Here is an 18913-nt window from a genome sequence, read left to right on the forward strand (position 1 = left end):
TGGCATCCACAGATCATGAAAGGTAAAGGTAATGCATGCATGGGCCATCATGTTTTGTCTGGAAACAGGCATTTTAAACTTATGCAACTTGAACTTGGGATTTTTATCCCTTTGGACATCTAGGGCAGATTCCTCTTGGAGTCAAATCTAAAGACAGTACTGAGCACAAATGCTACACAGCTGCTGCGTACCGTGGCTTCTGCTGGGAACATGAACAGTTTTCAGAGGCATTTGTCTCGTAGGTGCACAGATTCCATGGTGGTAAGTGTAGTCACAATCATTGGCAGATAAATGAGAGAGGATATTTCCAGTCCCTCCCCTCTGCATCTGATCTGTAAAGATAGCTCATCTCTCCTTAAAGCTCCCCTTCCCATGATGCTTGCAAGAAAATTGGCAATGGTTAAGTTCTTAAGCATGACAGCAATGCAACTCCCCAGCATAACTGTTGCTTCAAGAAGCTTATGCAGCACCTGGTTACCCCATAACAAGTGCTGTGGTGACAGCTCTCAGAACTGGTGAACTTCCTCTCCTTTAATCACGGGTTACAATACTTGTAATTCACATTAATCTATGCAGAAAAAAATATACATATAATATGCCATACACATCTCTCAGAAACTATCTTCAATTAGGAACCTTTTCTTTACTGTGGGTGCTTCAGGGATGAAGCAGTCAAAACAAGGACAGTTTACCCTTAGACTCATATGATAAAGACTTATCTACTGAACTGAGGATAGCCTTTTAAAGTTGATGGGGACTGTAATTAAACTGAGCAAAAACTTTGTACTCTAAATGAATGTATATGGGGTGGATGTGTGTGCTTGTCTCCAAAAGGAAGTATTCAGAGGTAGCTGAAGGGGATGTAGATAGATTTAATGAAATCTGTTTTTTTCACAGCTGTATGTTTCAAGGTCTTGCTGCTTCCACCACATGGTGGCAATAAAAGAACAAAACACAGGGACTGTGGTGACAAGTACATCTTATTCATAATCAGTGTAGCTGATATCTAGATATCTAGTTGGCTTACAACTTTAAAAGCCACTCCTCACTCAAGGTCCAGGAAGAGTCTATGCCTTATGAGGCAGGAATGTGCAATTATTTATTGGGGCAAGTTAATCCCTGATACAGATATACTGAAGTCAATGCAGTTACAGCTGGTAAGTCCAAGCCTTTATGTGTATTTTCTGTACTATTATTATACATGGAGAAATAATACTCAGTTTAAAACCTTTTAAATCATAATTTGAAGTAGAAGTAACCTTGAAGCTAAAATCTCTTCATAAAAATAGATACAGTGCAGAGGCAATTTTATAGGTTAGATCTTTTATCTGATGTGTGGGAAGGAATAAGTGAAATTAAGCACTTTTTACATATTTTTAAATTTCCAGTGTTTTAACTGAGAGATGATGAAGTTTGTTCGTGTCATATCATGGGCATAAGCTTTCTTAGTTCACCGATTGATGTAATACTTGTCTCTCCATTCCTACAAAGTACTGCTCTGACTGCCCTGAAGAGTAAGGGGACTGAGGTGTTTAAAGTATGTTTTAGTTTTTAAGCATCCCAGGCTGAGCAGGAACACTCTGCTGGAAGACATCCTTTACTGACAAAAAACATCTGCAATGCATTCCCAGTATCCAGCTGAGGAGTGAGATTTTTGGTCATTCCAGAGATTTTTGGTCACTGCAGACAGATATGTGGCTCAGTATGCTTGAAAGCAATGAAAATAAGATGAAATACAGCATTATGCAGTGAGTGTGAGAGGCTCTCCCAGGCTGGCCCTTCATAGTGTTTGGATCATTCCTGCAGAATTCATTTGTCATAAGTGACAGAAATGCTTTAAAAAAAAAGGCCAAACAAATGCTGTTGTGCAAAGTAAAGCATACACTGCTATATAACTCTCTAGAATCAGAATTTTGTTGATGCATAGACATACAAATTCAAGGAGCCAGAGGGAAGCAGTAGCCTCAAAGTTGACCACTCTCCCAGTCAAATTTCAAACAGTCATAAAAGTTAGAGACACCAAAGAAAGAAGAGAACTTGGAGCCATCCTCTGTGATTCTGCTTGTTCCTCTCTGTGGCTGATTTAAAAACAGCAAGGATACCTTGGGCTCCTTACTGACAGAGGTTATCAGTGCATATTTCAGTGTAGTCAGTCTTCTGACCACTCAGACACACAGCAATTTGGTATCTAGCAAGGCTGGCTACAGGCACCTGTCTACTCAACCTGAGTAGGACAGGGCAGAGATGGTGTGGTAGGAAGAAGAACCTCTTGAAGAACAAACCAAAGCCCACCACCTGATGTTTGGCATTTATGCTGTATGTGATATGTCTCTCTGTGGACCAAGACCTTGTAGTGGTGGAGAGGCTTGTGTTGTGTCCCATGATCCTCTGAGCTATGTCACCCATAATCTGACACTCCTGGTAGGGTCAACCATGGTGAACAGGCTGGAAGGGAGGTTCCAGACAAACCACGGTCCAACCCGAAGTCCTCAGTGGTGGATCCGATAGAAGATGTCAAGATCTCAACAGCTGTAAAGAAGAAAGAAGGCTGCAGAAAAATGGAGGTCTCCTGTCATTTAGTGTCCTCCCTTGCCCCTGTGCTCAGATCTCCACCTTGTCAAGTTCATGTAGTTGCTGTTTCCGTGCACCAGCTTCCTCACATTAAACAAAGTCATGCACAGGCTTGTACCACAGGAAACAATGCAGTCTCCTGTGCCAACTTCCAAAAGCCCTGCGGCAATGCATTGCTGGTGATGGACAGGACTAGTAAATCCAGAAGTCTCCAGCCACAAATCTGCATGCAGATAGCAGTAGTCTGATGGTCATCTTGAACCTGGGTTGAGAGGGGGAGCAATTCAGCAGCTGGGCTACTATGACTGGGCTGTCCTATTCAGGATCCCCTCTACTCACTCTACATGATGAAGGGGCTAGAAAAGGTGCCTGAAACCTAGGCTGTCTTATCTTTTCCTGTCTGGATAACCATGCCCTTTGGGATCATTCTCTCTGCAGTCAAAAACATCATAAGAAGATAATGAGTTTCACAAACACACCTTGATGGATAACCAAGGCAACAAATGACCAGAAAGAAAAACTGCCATCAACTCCAGGGAACTAATGAGATATAACATTGAAATTGAAGCTCTGAGTGAGACAAGACAACTGGAAGAGGGTCAACTGTGGGAAGAGGTTGGAGGCTGCACCTTCTTCTGGAAAGGGAAACCAGCCTAGGACAGACACATTTGTGGCATTGGTATTGCCATCAAGAATCAGCTCGTCAGACAACATACGTCTTATGACCCTCCATCTTAGGCTCAGCAACAGCCAGTACACCACCATCATCAGTGTATATGCCCCAATGCCTGATGTTGTTGATGATGTCAAAGCACAGTTGTACTCCAACCTTAACCACATACTGACTAACACTCACAAAGAGGATAAGATCTTTCTTCTCAGTGACTTAAACACCAGAGTCAGATGTGACCTGGAACTCTGGAGTGGCACCATTGGGAAGGAAGGAATAGGGAAAGTCAACTCCAAAGGCATCCCTGTGAGCAAATGCATGGAGCACAGTCTTGTCATCACAAACACCATCTTCAGGCAGAGAGGCCACCTGGAAGCACCCTTGCTCTAAGCACTGGCTTCTTCTTGACTATGCTGTTGTTAGAGCCCATGACTGGATGGATATCTATATCATGTGAGCCACACGAGGAACTGATGACTGCTGAACAGATCACCATCTTATCAGATCCATTATGAACATTCAGCTTGCTCTGAAACACCAAAAACAGCCCAAACCAATATGAAGGACTCTCAACACCAAATCTCTTCAAGACCCAAAGATCTGTAAGGATACTCCAATGGTGTCTCCATTAAAAGATCTCTGCCCTGTCCACAAATAAGGCAACATTGAGGAACTATGGAAGGGGTTTAAAACTCCCATATGGCCTGTGCTGAATCCATTGACTATACCACCCATTGACACCAAGACTGGTTCAGTGAGAGCTGAGATCCCAGCCCTCCTCAACCAAAAGAGAAGGACTTATTCTGCTTCGCAAGATGATATCTCATCTCAGCAGGAGGATGAGATGTATCGGCTCCTCAGAGCCAAAGCTCAAAGGAAGATCTGGGAAATCAAAAATCAGTGGTGACAAGATAAAGCCAAGGAGATTCAGCTTTATGCTGACAAACGTGTCATGCATAGCTTTTTCCAGGGAAGAAAAGCCATCTATAGCCCAACTTCCCATGGTCCAACAGTCCTGTGATCACAGGAGAGATCAATGCCCCTCAAAGACAATCTATCCAAGCTAGATAGAAAGAGCCCATTGAGGCACTCCTGAACTGAGCTGACTGTAGCAGATACCACCATTGAATTCATCCCCCAAAACCCTGAAAGGGGATCTGTCACCACCCCTAGAAGAAGTCTGGTATTCCAGCAAGGAAACCAAGAACAAAAAGGCTACTGGGCTGGATGGCATACCTGCTGAAATCAACAAGTCTGGTGGTGAGGAACTGTTACTGAGAGTCTATGAATTTATTCTCCAAACTTGGAACAGTGAAGAGATCACTGGGGATCTAAGGAATGCCAACATTGTGACCTATCATGAGGAAAAGAGAGAAGTTTTTGTGTGGGAACTATCGAGGTATTGCCCTCCTTTCTACAGCAGGGAGAACTCTTGCCTGCATCCTCCTGAACAGTCGTTTACCTCTTGCTGAGTAAGTCCTGCCAGAATCTCATTCTGGTTTCAGGCTATCCTGTGGGGCAGTTGACATGATCTTTGCCCACCAGGTCCAAGAAAAGTGTCAACAACAACATCAGGACTTGTATATGGCCTTCGTTGACCTCACTAAAGCTTTTGATTCCATAAATTGTGAAGCCTTGTAGAAAGTACTGGCTAGATTTGGATGCCCTGAAAAGCACATCAAAGTCCTGAAGCTTCTCCACAACCAGATGTTTACAACCAATCTACGTAGTGAATTGGAGACAGATCCATGTGTCATTCAAATGGGTCAGGCAGGGAAGTATCATCACCCCAGCTCTGTTCTCCATTTATTTTGACAGTCATTCTGTTTCTCATTGAGGACTGCCTTCCTTCCAGAATGAACATTGATGAAGAGCCCTCCATCTGTTCAGTGCTCAGTCTGGGTCATTTTTGCTCAAAGATCAAAGTACTCAAAACAACCATCCTTGACCTTTAATATGCTAGTAACTGCACCATCCTTGCACAGTCTAAGGAAAACCTCCAGACCGCACTGGATCTTTTGAAGGAGCCTACCAAACTTTGGGCTTCTCTCTCAACATCAAGAAGACTAAAGTGTTCTATCAGCCTGCCCCAGGCCATTAATGTGACCCCTCTCTGCAAAATACCATTGAGAGAGAGACCCTGGAGGCAGTTGAGCCTTTCCCCTACCTCAGTAGCCATCTCAGAGAGTGAATATTGATGAGAAGATCCAGCACAGTATCTGGTATGCAAATGCCTCCTTTGGGAAATTGCTTTAACATGTCTATTCATTGCAATATCTAGGAAGACACAAAGATCCAGCTCTACAATGCAGTCATCATCCCCACTCTCCTCTACAGATACATAATGTGAGCGACCTACCGTCATAATCTCAAAGCAAAGAAGAGAGAGTGGAGGAAGAAGGAAGAAGAGAGGAATCCTAGCCTGCAACCTATTCTTCCCTGTGGAAAGACCTGCAACTTCTGCAGACAGATCTGTGGCTCAAGCATCAGACTTTTAAATCATCTCAAAACTCATCAATGAGCCATGGTAAAGATCATCCTCAAATAAGGGGATTGCTGATGTATGCAATACCAGAGTATTTCCAAAGATGTCATGTATGCAATACCAGAATATATCCAAAAATTAGATCCTAGTTTTGGATCCCAGTTGCCATGATTCTGGCAATTTGGGGGATTGTCTGTCCACCAGGAACAGAACAGCACTGACACCATGGTTGAGGAAGGGGGCTGTATAAGTGTCTACGTAGATGGCTGAAGCATAAAATGTGTATGAACACGGACGAGGCCCTATGAGCAGCAGGAACTCTCTTCACCGTGAATTTGGCTCTTAGTTTAGGTGTAAGCTGCAGATATGAACCTCACAACGTTGCCATTGCTTTCACTGCTAGCTCACAGTATAGTTCACTGTTGACCGACAGATGCATGGAGAGAAGGAGTGATTCAACAGAATTATCTTTTAAATATCCAAAACAATTGAAAGTAGCCTTTTTTTGCAGGAGTTGCTAGTACCGTCTTTCTGAATGCCTTGATTATGTGAGCTTTGTTAGAGTTTGAAGTTCATGGGCTCATTGTACATACAGAGATATACCTGTATGTGCTGTGCATCTGGGATTAAATTTTGAGGTTGAAGACTGCTCATAGTAAAGGAACTGTAGCAGTCTCCGCTTTCATATTCAAGCTACAGTGTGTTAGAGCTGTAAATATCTGATCCAAATTTCTGTTCTTGAACGTATGCATGTAAATCCCAGTAACTTCCATGAGCTTCTTGGGCACCTTTTTGAAGGTTGAATGTGGCCTTTTTCATATTCATATTCAAAATATTTGTTATATTCAAGCCTTGCTCTTTGACACTGTTTATCTTTTAAGAATCCTTTAACTCATTGGAATTGTGGTGGTGATTAGCTTAATTTCAGAAGTATATACATCTAGTTATAACTTTTTGTTTCATCACTGATGCTACAGTTAATACCATTGACAAGGATGACACCATTCAGTAAGGGCTGTAGGAAAGAAGGGCTCAAAGGGACTTCACAAGGTCATCTCGTCCAGCCCTGGCTCAAAGCAGGATCATCCATCACTAAGCCATCCCATCTAACTAAACTATCTAACCTGCTTTTGAAAGTTTCCAAGGATGGAGATTCCACAATTTCTCTGAGTATCCTGGTTCAGTTCTTGTCCACTTGATCACTTCTCTTGATTTGCAAGCCACTCCTGTTAATACAACCCAGGATGCTGTTGGCTTTTGTTTGTAACACAAGCACACTCCTGGCTCATATTCAGCTTAAGATCCACCATAACCCCCAACTCCTTCTCTGCAGTACTTCAACCAAACCACTCATTCCCCAGTCTGTATTGTTGCATGCAGTTATGCCATACTAAGTGCAGGACTTTGCACTTGTCCTTGTTGAATCTTATCTCATTGATTGCAGACCATTTCTCCAGTCTATCCAGGTTGTTCTGGATCCTAAGCCCTGCCCTCCACAGTATCTGCAGTTCCACCCAACTTGGTTCTAAGCATGCGCTTGATCCCATCATCCAAATCATTAATGAAGATATTAAACAATACCAGATCTAGGATAGACCCCTGGGGACCCATTTGATACTTCTTCCCAACTAGACACTGAGCCATTAAGGACTATTTGCTGGCCACGATGATCCAACCTGTCTGAGGAACATTTATGGCAAACTTCTTTAGTATTTTGAAAGTTCAAGCCATAGAAGCACTTTAGAAAAGTACTGATAGTTGCTTCCTTTGAGTGTTTCCCACACTGGTCATTTCCATAAATTAGTGCTTGAAAAGGAAGCCAGTGTAGCTGCATGCAGCTCTGACCAACACCTTGCAGAAAAAAAGTTTATCTGTGAGACAATGGCAGGCTCAGGATAAGGGATGCTGTCTGAAATTGCTCTGAATCAATAACCAATAGGTAGCATTTATAGATTTCATAGATTTTCAGGGTCAGAAGTGACCTCAGCAGATTGAGTCTGATCCCCTGCCCTGGGCAGGAAAGAGCTGGGGTCAGATGATCCCAGCCAGGTGTTTGTCCAGTCTCTTCTTAAGAAGGATTTGTTATTTCTGCTGCTGAAACAGCTGGTCTAAGTCAACTGAATAAGGAATCGATTCTGATTATGTTTAACAGATGTTTTCTAGGGCTCATAGCTGATTAGAAAATCCATAGATTTGTTAAGTCTTAACAGCAATTTTGGACACTTGTGTAACACGAGTATTTACAGAGCTTATCACTGTATGTGTATCCCTGATTTAGAAAAAAATATGTAAGTATATATTTTAATAGAGGTATGTACAAAGATGTTAGTCCATGAAGAAACATAATCTGATCTTCAAAAAGACTGGAAAATCAAGGACAGTACATGAGAAATCTTTTGTACAGAGCTTGGTAGAAGAAAACAAATAGCAAAGTGTTGAGAGACCAGAGTCGAAGTCTCAAACATGGTAGGCCCTGGGCTCCAGTGCCAGGAGGTTGTGGGAGAGCTTGAATGCATCATTTTCAGGGCCTGGGTAAGAGAGGCAACTTACCCTGGCTAATTTTAAGATGGAAATCTTACGTGCTCCTAAAAGGAGAAGCATCCAACTGTTGTGTGTTGACCTTGTTATCAGGTCACTGAAGTAGGAGACAATATGAGCAACCATTTTTTCTGTATAAGGGCCGCAAAAGACACCTCCCATCTTACAGAAAATGTGGCTGGGGTGCACACACAGGAGTATGTGCACATTTAGTAATTACTTGTCTGGATTTGCATTTTGCAGTTCAGTAGAGAACGGGCGACCTCCTGACCCTGCTGACTGGGCTGTTACCGATGTTGTAAATTACTTCAGAACTGCAGGATTTGAAGAACAAGCCATTGCTTTTCAAGAACAGGTAACTTGGGAAGCCCATGTTAACCCTTCAACTACCACAATGCTTTGATACCTCATATTGTGCCACAGGGACTCACTGTACAAAAGTTACTGTACAGGCAATTGGAGAGGGCTCCTTGGAAGGGCTCATGTGTGTGACTGCTCCTGGGTTTTTTTATCTTTGCATGGTTTTTCCTTTCACGAAGCACTGCTGGAGGAAAGCTAGTCTTGTAATTCTAGCACTAGTCTGGAAGCTAAAAAAAAAAAAAAAAAAGCTGAACGGTGTTCCTGGCTTGGGCTACAGTCTTCTTGTACAAGCCTGGTCAAGTCACTATTTCAGCTTCACTGTATGTTAAATAGGGATAGCATTTTGCTACCTTAGAGATGCATTGTGCATGTAAATCCAGGAATGCATGGCAGATGCTGATGCTCTGAAAAGCAAATTGCTGTGGGAAGAGCATGTCGGCAAACTGGGGCAGGGGCTGCTTTGTTCAATTTGAGACCTTCTCTCGTGGTTTGGGTAAAGGGTTCCAGGCAAAAGTTAGCTAAAAAGAGAAGGAAACAGCATGTTGAAAGTAGAGGAAAGAGCTTATACTCCTGCATGGCAGCCATTTCTCTGCCATGTGAAGGATCCATGGCCTTAAAAATGGACAGAAAGGGCAACCAGAGAGTGGATTACGCTAGAAGCTGATAAGGAGAAATGTGGAGCCTTTCTCTTACCCATCACTGCTTCAAGTGTGGCCCATGTCACAACTGACCAGGGAGAGCTTCAATGTCCCATGTAAAAAGACTCTACTATTTACATAACCACCATGAGATGGTACCAACTAACATATTTGCTGGCAGTGTCTGTCGGCAGCAAGGTTGAATGATTGAACAGGTCCTTGAAACTGTGCCAGCTGCACACTGCTGAGGCATATGAGTGAAACAGTGTCAAGAAAATTGCTTGCTTACGCACTACCATGTAGTGCATATGTAAATCCAGATTTTAGAAACCAGGTCTATCAGTCTGGCTCACACTTTGTGAACACTAATCCCCAACTGTACAGATTTGGGGACTTAAATTTAGACAGCAATGTTTGTATTAATGTAGCAGAATAAGTGGTCTGGTTTTTTGCAAGATGCAGTATTCCTGGGCATAGCAACACTCTTAAATATCAGGTTCAGGTGCCTCAGTATGGATTTAGCTGCCCAAGTTTAAGTCTCCAAACTCAAATGCTTTCCCCAAATGGTATATTAACAGTGAATGAATGAACAAATGAATGAATACCAAAGTAATCTGATCTGATGAGAGCGGTGATGTTCTGGAAACACTTTTCTTTTTATTCTTTACATCCTTCACTGAGATGTTATTTCCTACAGTTCAGGATCTGATAAATTCAAAAATACTGGTGAGAAAAATCACACTGATGAGCCAAATAATATCAGTCTCTTTCCTGACAAGCTGTTTCTACCTGTTTTCTTTGTTTGCTTTTTAAGATTTTTTACAAATTAAAGGGTTCTGTTTCGGTGAAGTAAAATTCGAACTGGGAAGCTAGACAGCTGGAATGTTTACCTAGTTTCATATGTAACATGCATTTGAATCATATTTTCCCTCTCCCAATACAACGAACCCATTTAATGGACCTACGATGATTACCAAAAGTTAAAATTCTCACACATTTAAAATATTTCAGAACCAATATTCTGACTCTTTGCCTTCTACTGATATACTGGTATACTGATATACCTCCCTTGAACTGAAAGACTGCTTATTTAATTAGAGATGGTTCTGAACTTGTCAAATACTTGTTTCCCCATCTATCCACCTCCTTAAAATTTGCCATAAACTCTTTCAGAGGTTGATGGTCTAACCTCTTGTGGTCACCAAAAACAGCCTGCCACAGAGCTGCCTTAGCATTGTTTTGCGCAGTGCAGTTAAATATGATAATGAATACAGAACTCTTCAAAAACAAATGCAGCATTGAAAGGAGAATAAAGTTAGCCTCCTGCACTGGGTTAATTTAGCTGATTTAAGAGCTTAAAAAAAATAAAACCCAAATGATTGTAATTAATAAGTACAGTGTAGTAGCTAAATTATATCTTTTATTCTTGTGGGAAAAACTAGCCTTGGTTTGGGTATTTCCCCAGAAGGGGTCAAGTAGGCTCTTTCTGCAGCTGTTTTTAATTTGTTAGCATATTTTATATTTCAAGGGGTACATTTAACATTAAATTAATACAACACAATAAACTTCAGAGCAGTTCATGCCAGAATCAACTGGTCCCAGGCACAGCATATACACATGTGCCTGGGACAGCTGCAATTTGAGCCGGGGTGGAGCAGGCCCCTGGCTGACTGGGTGCAATAAAGTACTCCACTCTCAGATAGTATTGTCCTCAACAGTACTATCCTACAGCTGAGTTAATTAGTTTACCGTGCCCTTGTACTGGTGCATATGTGGATTGTGACGCTTTACTGCAGAGCTAATTAGTCAACTCTGCAGTAAAGCGCAGGTGCAGATGCACCCAAGATGAACAAATAAGCAATCAAGTGTTTTACCCAAATTTAATAATTCTTGATCAAGAAGATCACCTGCAACTCCTTTCTGCCCACACAGGAAGGATGGTTTTATGTGTAAGACGGACACAAACTAAGGATTCAGGGACCCTGGCTTTTCTTTCCGAACCCGGTGGCATATGCCTATGTGACTTCAGTCAAATATCTTAACTTCTTAGTACCTCAGTTAACTTGCCAATAATGTAGCAGTAAAAACTCCTAACCTTACAGCAGCACTATTAAGCCAACCCACTAAGGTCTGGGACAGACACTGCATAACCCATAGTCTGATACTACACTCAACCAGGTTTATCTCAAACCGGTTTCAGCCATTTTCAAACTGGTTTATGTGCACTGAACATCTGCTCCAGTACAGGTTTAAACCGGTTTCTGATCATCACTTAAACCAGTTTATGTATAATGTCTGTCCCTAGCCTAAAAGAACTGAGAGACTACAGGATGGAAAGAAGTGTAGAAGCACAAAGTACTTTTATTTTATTAATTAGAAAAATATAATAAAAATACAAGTTATCTTGATGACACTGAGGTAGGACGGCTGCCGTGGTTTTGTGGGGAAAGCTGCTAGCCATCAAGAGTCTGTTTATCTATGTATTTCTGTTAGTTGTTGCGTCTCTAAGGCTCCTCAGATTTGTTTTCCTCTTGGAACCCATCCATTATGGCAACACAGCAGGACCAGTGCCAGCATTGCCCTTCTCTGCTGGCCTCTGTCTACTCTCACACGTGGTCACAGAGCAGACAGCAGGAGTTAATACTGCTTCAGGATTTTCCACTTTCACTTCAGCAACTTTCCAAGGGACAGGTACGAGCTGGTCCATCTTATTCCTCTTGTCCCACTAATGTGGAGGGGAAATGTGATTGTGTGTGTGTGGTAGGAAGTAAGCTACTTCATCTACCCATGCCATGGAAAATTGTTCTCCACTGAACTGTTTCCTCCTTCATCATTAAGTAGAGGGAACACAAAGATCATTTTTGTTTACAGGGGTTGGACAAAACATACACCTATCTAGGTATTATTGGAAAATGTGACTTCCGGCTTTGTAGACCACTCCACCTTTTAGTAATGGAAACTAATTCTATGCTGCCTTTGGAATGAGCTTGTAATTCATCTTTTGACTCTTTTGTAAAATACTCTGACGTTCTATATGTAACAGTAAAATTCTCAGTGCCAGTACCAAAAATAACCCCACCGATATTCTTGGCTGTATCGTAGCAAAGGTTTACAATTCATGGATGCCATATGTAGTTCTCTGTAACCACTGGCACAACAATTTAACCAATGGGATTACAGAATGCAAATAAAGTAACATCATCAGTATGGTTATTCTCTGATGTCACAATCACTCTGTGCCACCAATGACAACTATCTTGAAATTAAACCACTGGCTTTTTGTGTCTTTCTGACAAAGATACCTTTATAAAAGCCCAATCATGGAGAAGCATAGAGGGATGCTTTGTTTATCACTTTAATGTGAACTTACTAAATTTTTAAAAACTTGCAGTGTTTCTTCATATACAGCTGAGAGGAATCACTTTCACTGCATCTTCTGTGATTATTAAGAAGAAGGTCTTCATTTTATTGTTGAGACAAGATGGTGAATTATTATGAGGTTCTAGGAGTGAAAAAAAATGCCTCTGCTGATGATATTAAAAAGGCCTACCGAAAGCTGGCTTTGAAATTGCATCCAGATAAAAATCCAGAGAATAAAGAGGGAGCAGAAAGGGAATTTGTTGAAGTCTTTAAGGCTTATGAGGTTTTATCTGATGCCAAAAAAAGGAATGTCTATGACAAATCTACTGAAGGAGTTTTAATTAGACAACAAAGAAAAGGTGGAGGTAAAGGTGAAAGAAAAGAAAAAGATAGGAAGAGAGAGAAATTCAAAGAAGGGAAACACTTTGATTCTGAATTCACATTGGGTAGCCCGTACCCAAATGTTTTTGAAGGAATAGATGCCTTTTCAGGGAAACTCTTGGATGATGCATTTGAGGCCTTTTCTGACATTCCTGGAAGACTCCATGGACGAAGACGCAGAGGCAATGAAGGATATTCTGTCTCTATTTCTGGAGTGTCTCCTATTTCAGGGACTGGATTTACCTCATTTGGTTCTCAGCAAGCTCGGGGCTGCTCTTCATCCACCATCACATCACTCAACAACAGTGGGAAAGGCAACTTCAAATCAATCATAACGACCAGCAAAATAGTTAATGGTGTCAAAGTCACCACCAAAAGAATTGTGGTGAATGGAAGAGAGAGAATAGAAACCATTATTGACCATTAACATTCTCAACAGCAAGTGGTAAGAGGCCACGGATATAATTTAATAACAAGTTATTGTAAAGACATTGTCAGATGTTAAGCTATGACACATTGTTTTAGGAACTAATAGAAATAGTTAGTAGGGAGATTTCAAACAGCTTATACTTTGTTTCATGTAGCTTAAAGGAAAGTATTTATAAATAGCTCATCTAGATTTAGTGTAAAAGTACCATAGATTCATGAATTAAGTCTTGTATTGGTATGAATCAAACATTTTAAAGACTGAAAAAAATATACACACACACACATATATATAATTTCTCTGCACTTTGCATTTATTAATCTTTATCTAAGACAGTGATCTCAGTTCAGGCAAATCAATGTGAACACAATCATGAATCTTTTCTCATGATTTTGACTGTGAACCAAAATGCTCTCTGTCATGAAGTTCACATTTCCTGGGCAAGCATTACTGATATAAATTTGTAAAAAAAAAAAAAAAAAAAATTACCACTTGAAGTTTGTAAACAGAAAATAACAATACATTTTGGGGGAGTTTTCTTTTTGCATAAATGCTGACAGCTTAGGATATTTTAATAAACAATTAACTATATATTGTAGTGTAGGCAAAGAGGTTTGAGTACAAGTTATGAACTATTTGTTAGCCTTTTGTGAACAAATTCAGAATCCCTAAATGCTTTACTTTATTAAATCAAATTACAGAAAAGGTTGTGTAGCGTAACTGCATCAAGGCACATAATTCTCAGGAACTCAACATCCAAAAGTAATTCACTTCAGCCCTATGATGCCAATTACTGCTCTTCAGACTCTGGTGTGTGTAAAGCTACTATAGGTGTAGTTTGGAGTGTGTCATATAATGTGATTGCTTTAAAAAGATAGTTTTATGCTTAAAGCACAGAAGTAGGTATTAGGGGATCTGGGTTCTATTTCTGCCTCTGTGATCATGTAGAAGTTATCAACAATGAATTTTTCAAAAGCAATCTCAGATGGACAGAGCATGAGATGAGAAAGCATGATTGTCCTAATTTCATAGACAGGGAACTCAGGTGCACAGAGACTTAGTGACCTGGGTCACACAAAACAATATCTAACCTAATTGAACATGAAACTTAGATTTCTGAATCCCAGTTCACGGCCTTTCCCACAAGACTTCTTTTCCCTTTCTGTCTAATACTAAAACAAGCTACACCATCTGTACCTATTCATTTGAAGTAAACATATGGTGGAAGGAAAAAATCTCACATATGGATGCCTCAAGTTAGGCGCCTGCATGAATGACACGTTTCCTATTGCTGCCAGAATCCATGGACTTGGCAGGTACTTTAACACTTTTGAAAATCAGGGCAGTAGTAGCCAGTGTTCATTTGCAGATGGTCAACATTTAGAAAAGATCAAGCCTTTATTTTTTATTTTCATTACTGATCCTCTGTTTTATTTCTATGTCTGTTGCTCTTCTTTTTAGATTTATACATTGGCCTTAATTATTCTTTAATTCTTCTTTAATTCTTCTTGTAGGAAATAGATGGGAAATCGTTACTACTGATGACAAGAAATGATGTATTGACTGGACTTTCATTAAAACTGGGGCCAGCTTTGAAAATCTATGAGTATCACATAAAACCTCTACAGACACAACATCTAAAGAATAATTCTTTATAGCAAACTGTCTCTTTGGGGTAACATTGTGCCTCAAATAATAAATAAGCAATTTGGTTTCATATAATGGAACTATGTAAAACAAGAATATATATGTTAAGAATTTAAACAAAATGAAAATGATATATATCCTATTGGATAGATTTGGCAATGTAGTGCACTAAGTTGATTCAGAGTGGTGGTATGAATTTTCAGATAGTACCTAAAACTTTTCTCTTTCAGCTTCTTTACTGAAGACATTGGGATAGTCAGATCATTATATCCTGATGAGAAAGGGAAGAAGGTTTTTTCTTCATTTTTAAGCCACACAAGAGGTTGACTTTTAAGAGTTACTGAAAATACCAAAACAGGTTTATTTACATACATCTCTAGGGTTGAAACAGCAAAAGTAGATTTTGTTTTATGCCAAATACCTGTTGAAGTTACTGCTCCTTGTAATTTATGGAACTAGACTGGGATTTGCCAACTCACCCTTTTTTTGCAGAGGGTCCTATTTTTGACCTTATTAAGGTTTACTTGTGGTATGTTGCAATGTTTAATGCTGTACATACAACTAACATAGCCCCTTCTATAGCAGAAGGCGTTGCTGAGAGTTAAAACTGGGTTGCGTATTTTGGGTGTCATTTATATTTTCAGCTTGTTTTCACCCAGTTTTAATAGTAGTTCTAGATACGGTATGGTTGTTTTTAAAAAGCCTGTATTGCTTTGTGAAATAAAAATGTTTGTTTTATTTTTTTTATTTATAACAACTTGTTTTCTAACAATTTTTGCAGAAGGTTGTAAAAATAAGTTCTGCACATTTTTTAATATTATTGTATTTCATGGTGTTGTAATGAATAATTTTTGATGCTTTACTTGACTTATGGCTTAGATGCTTGTTTCCAAAAACTTGAAAAAAGCTGTCTTGTTACCATACATCTCTGTTAAAAGAGAGTCTTGTTCAATCTGTTTGTACCAGTTCCCTATTTGATAGGCTGCTTGCTATTTCAATAAAGCATTCTTTATGTTTTGATTCAGTTTTCTTTAGAGTGATCAGCTGTCTCCGTGTTATCTTAGTTGTAGTTGTATCATATGGAAGTTCCTAATACTCTGTTTACACAGTAGCATGAATTCAGAAGACTTCTCGATGTTCTGTGTTGTCATTTCTTTAAATGTTTTGCTTTCTTATCTATCCATTCACACTTTTGGCACCTGATTTTCATCTGTTATAAACTGATATAGCTCTATTGACTGTGAGATGATCACAGAGGCAGTGAAAAGGGGCTGGGGTCCCAGCTTTCACTTACTGTAGGAGTAAGAACGTGCTGACCAGACATTTACCACAAACATGGCAAGTTCCCAACACTTCTAACTCCCTGCAAATTTAATTTGGACATGGACATGAGCAAATTTGTGGATATGGACAAATTTGCTCATTTGTCCATGCCCACAGAAATTCATAGAATAGAAGTTATTTTCTTAGGAAACCATCTCCTATATTACTTTTGATGTTCTCAGTGAGGACCTATGCAGAACATGGGAGGTGATGGTACTGCTCTACTCAGAACTGGTTAGTTTCAGCTGGAGGGTTGGCTTGTTATCAGAACTCCATTTTAAGAAAGATATAGAAAAACTGGAAAAGGTCCATTAAATATAATACTGTATTTGTAAGTGCATGAAGTAATCATTAATATACATAATACAAAGAATTATATCAATATATTCATTGACTGTAGAGAATGACAGTTGCCAATTCAAATCTCTGCAATGTAACAAAGCTGATTTACTGATTTTTTTGCAGTTCTTCTTGCCATGTTTTAAGAGCAAATGAGTTTGATTCAAAAGCACCCAGACCCATTTTCTCCTTTGATCAGTATTTTGAACTGGCTCGTGCAAGCAGAGGCAACTTGCTAGCAGGATGAAAAGGAATTTGTAGGCAGCTGTGCAGAATAGAAGTGAGTTGGTTACTATCTGTGATCATTGTGTTTCTTTACCATTTTGTTAGCTTTCCTGTGCTGTCATAGTCTTTGCACGATCCACTGCTCGGTTTTGTTTTATTAAATGATTGGTGGTATTTTTGAAAACCTCTGCTTCAGTACAGATTGTGAGTCATTTAAAAGAGGAAGCCAAAGCCAGATGTTTTCAGCTCTTTCCCTCACCAAACATGTAACTTATGAAATGTTGAGCCAGAGACGATACAAATAGTCTATTCACCTCTCTCTAGCTACAGAGACACAAGGAAGGCATGGTCTGCTGTTTTGCTCCTGAAACGGGTCTTATATTCCCAACTCACTAATGGCCACTGCTCTAGAGGTGGGCAAAAGACACCTTGGAAACCTTAAAAGCCAATCTGAAGAAATGTGATATTAATATCAATACCTGGGAAACTTGCGCACTGAATCATCCCTTGTGAAATACAAGGCATTGGCTATTTTGACCAAACCTCACTATTAGGCCTGTGTGACTAGGGAAGTATTTGATTCGGATTTGGATTCTAACGATTCGGAGGACAGTGATTCAATTCAGATATTTGGATCACGTCCTGAATTGAGTTGGCCGAATCGACTTCGGAAGATTCGGCACCGATTTGGAGAGATTAGGTGACTTGGCCGTAGACTATAATGGGGAATCACTGAAATACCTATAACTTTGTCATTTTTTTGTCAGATTTGGATGGAAACAGGAGAGACAGTAGCTCCTTCTGCAAGCATGAGGCCTGCCAGGTTTCAAGGAGATAGGTACAGGAGCTTCTGGGACACTGCACCTCAAGCTTCTAAAAGCAAAACGCGTGCGTGCGTGCGTGCGTGCGTGCGTGCGTGAAGGCACCAGCAGGACGAGAACAGCAGGGATTGTAGCCTGGAACCGGGAGGCTTTCCCAGTGCTCAGGCAGAAATAGCTCACAAAAGGGACAGAAAGGCTGCAGACAGAGGCTTGTGTGCTGTTTCCCTCCCCCAGAGCACTGTGATTGGAAGGGGACTCGGGGAACTTCACAGTCACTGGCCAGCTATAGATGTTAGTCTTTCCCCTCCTGTTCCCCTTCCCTCTTCTTAGTTTCTGTTTCCCTGTGAGACTGCCTTCCAAACTGCCAAATCTTTTTTGAATAGATTCGGAGGGGTTTTTTATCTTCCAATTTGATTTGGATTTGGTGATTCAGCCAAATCTTCTCTGAATCGAACCCGGGTGGTACTCCAAGAGGTACCCCCTTTCCAATTGAAGGGATCCTAGCAGGTGCACAAATGCTGTGGGAGGTGTAGGGACTCTCCTCCCCCTATAGACCAGAGCCAGACCACCAATGGGGACTTAACCATATACCTTTTAATGAGAGAACAATGCTGGGAACATAACCAGTATAAACCAGGGGGTATAGGGGACACTACAATGCCCCAAGGGGGCAGGATTCAACAAAGGTTAGACACTTACAATCATAGACATATTCATCCAGTTGACAAAAAACAGGGTTAACCAAAATGTAAAACACAAACAGCAGAACAAACAGTCCTGGTTGGTGAAATATAAAAGGCACAAAATACAAAATGTCAAATGACAAGGCATATAGGGCCTAGGTACCTGGAGGGGGAGAAAGGGGGAAAACATAATGGCCACTTTCCACTGCAAGAAGAACTTCTCCCTGTTAGCTTACTCACCCCAGCTGGGACTTAAACTTGGATCTCCCACATGGTAGGTAGAAACCACTACCACAGACACCAGTGCTAGGACTGTTCCAGGCTGCTAGGGGTCTTGACCTTCCCGGAGCCCCCGCCTCACGTCGAGCTGCCTGGCCTCTTATTGGCGGCGGTGGGAGCCGAGCCGGGAACCTCTCACGTCACTGTTCAGATCCTTGCTGAAGCG

At 40.7% G+C, this 18913-nt stretch overlaps 1 protein-coding gene across 3 annotated transcripts in view; it reads left to right on the forward strand.

Moving 5' to 3' along the window:
* The window catches only part of SAMD13 (sterile alpha motif domain containing 13), a 23373-nt gene extending 7312 nt beyond the window's left edge, over positions 1–16061 (forward strand). For 2 of the 3 annotated variants that reach the window (XM_006030015.2, XM_025211533.1), the window contains 2 exons: positions 8508–8619; positions 14945–16061. In XM_006030015.2, coding sequence (XP_006030077.1) covers positions 8508–8619; positions 14945–15088 — 256 coding nt within the window. In that variant the 3' untranslated portion in view covers positions 15089–16061. Of the gene's footprint in view, positions 1–8507; positions 8620–12743; positions 13449–14944 lie in introns of those variants that run through there. The other variant, XM_025211532.1, reaches the window with a different exon arrangement.
* Positions 16062–18913: the final 2852 nt, after the last annotated feature.

This window comes from Alligator sinensis, unplaced genomic scaffold (assembly GCF_000455745.1).
Source record: "Alligator sinensis unplaced genomic scaffold, ASM45574v1 scaffold32_1, whole genome shotgun sequence".
Taxonomy (NCBI): Eukaryota; Metazoa; Chordata; order Crocodylia; family Alligatoridae; genus Alligator; species Alligator sinensis.